The sequence below is a fragment of the Miscanthus floridulus genome, chromosome 10 (genome assembly GCF_019320115.1).
Source record: "Miscanthus floridulus cultivar M001 chromosome 10, ASM1932011v1, whole genome shotgun sequence".
In the NCBI taxonomy this organism is placed as follows: domain Eukaryota; kingdom Viridiplantae; phylum Streptophyta; class Magnoliopsida; order Poales; family Poaceae; genus Miscanthus; species Miscanthus floridulus.
This window is the reverse complement of record NC_089589.1, coordinates 96762329-96764050: the sequence shown is the minus strand read 5'-3', so window position 1 is coordinate 96764050 and position 1722 is coordinate 96762329. Positions and strand designations below refer to the sequence as shown.

At 42.6% G+C, this 1722-nt stretch overlaps 1 protein-coding gene across 1 annotated transcript; it reads left to right on the top strand.

Annotated features, from left to right (window-relative positions):
* Window positions 1-894: 894 nt before the first annotated feature.
* LOC136489098 (norbelladine synthase-like) lies at window positions 895-1482 on the top strand. The gene is made up of 2 exons (XM_066485824.1): window positions 895-1078; window positions 1181-1482. The coding sequence occupies exons 1-2, from the start codon at window positions 895-897 to the stop codon at window positions 1480-1482; spliced, it is 486 nt and encodes a 161-aa protein (XP_066341921.1).
* The last annotated feature ends 240 nt before the right edge of the window (window positions 1483-1722 follow it).

Below are 1722 nucleotides of genomic sequence, written 5' to 3'. Positions count from 1 at the left end.
AGGCACACGCACAGTCACTGTGATTGAGTGTGATTTCTAGGGGAGGCAGTGGGGCCACCATAGCAGAACCGATCATAGGAACGCCGGGAGGAGCCATTGCCCAGGGGAGGTGATGGGAAACGAGGTAGACAATTGCTCAGGGTGCTTTTTAGTTGTACGGATGAGAAGAGATATCTTAGGCCTACCCACCAGGCCACCACTCGATATTTTTTTTTGTTGGGAGAAAGTGCCGGTCCTGAGTTTTTCAGGGTATGGACCCAACTAAAACTCAAGACCTTTTATAAACATAATTTTAAAATATGCAACACGTATATATAAAATTTTATCACACTCAACATGTATCAAAAAGCAATATTCATATGAAATAACTATACATATCAAATTACCTTTAAAAAATATTCTAACGTTCCTTGATGAAAAGTCGTTGATGATGGCATCAATATCAATCTCATCCAATAATTTCTTCTCAGTGAACAACAAAATTTATCCTTCAACCCTCTTTGTGATTCTATCAACTCATTTACTCTTTTTTCTGTTTTTCTTTTTCTTACTTCCAGAAGAATACTTTCTCATAGTGCTGAATTGTAGGGAAAACAATTAGTTAGTAAATAAAACAGAAAAAAGTATCAGAGACAAAATAATGTGATCTGACTTTTGGTATAGTTAGTACCTGTGGCCGTTGCTGCCTCACAATCAAGATACTCCCCCAGACGCAGCCAAATGACATCCTCTTGGAGATCCCAGGCAGCAAAGAGAGCATCTTTCACGCTACACCGGCTTGCCAATATGTGCACACCGGAGGGCTTGGTGGTTTCCACAGGCTGGCACACCAACCAATACACCACGACTCAGACAATAGAATCATCACACAGCTGAAAGGCCGAGGAACTAGGGATGAAGGGGATCAAAGTCCATGAGCACGAGACCGACGCCCCCGCCTCTGAGCTGTGGGCAATCTATGGCTCGCTCCTCGCCGCGAAACTCCTGCCGAAGCTGCTCCCGCATGTGCTTGCCAAGGTCGAGCTCGTCAGCGGTGACGGCGGTGTTGGTACCATTTTGAAGCAAATATTTCCACCACGTGAGAGAAATTAAGTCTATATAAAGACACACACACATTATTCATGTTGCTGGATATGCTAACAGAGTATGTAGTAACTTTTAATTGCTCTGCTCTTGCTAGGGATTCCTGGACTGCAGAGTTACACGGAGAAGTTCATCAAAGTAGACAATGAGAATTATATCAAGGAGGTCGAAGCCATCGAAGGTGACATTCTAAAGCTGGGGTTCATGTACTACATGGTACGGCTTGAGATCATTTCAAAAGGGCCCAAATCATCAGTGATTAGATCCACTATCAAGTATGAGGTTGATGATGCTCACCCAGAGCTTGAAGCTATGGTGGGCATGGCAGCTTTTGCTGCAACTGCTGCGAAATTTTCGGAGCATGCCAAGGAGAATAAGGCCCCTCAGGCTAAGGGCTGAGTTTATGTTCATCATGAGGGATGAATGAACTAAAGTTTCTGCGTGTTTATTTTTTGTTGCGTTTCAAATAATAAATACATTGTAGTGAAGGGGAATCATGTTCGTACAAATCACAAATACATTTTGTTTGGTTTGGTTTGGTCTACTACAGCAGTCCACCATACTCACCATTTTAAAGCTCCTGGGGGCGATTTTATGACAATGTTTTTTTCTCGAACATGTCACATTTTTCATTTAGAG

Coding starts and splice junctions, on each gene's coding strand:
- LOC136489098 (XM_066485824.1), top strand. CDS start 895: ATGAAGGGGATCAAAGTCCATGAGCACGAGACCGACGCCCCCGCCTCT. Junction 1,079..1,180: donor GAAGCAAATATTTCCACCAC/GTGAGAGAAATT, acceptor TGCTCTTGCTAG/GGATTCCTGGACTGCAGAGT.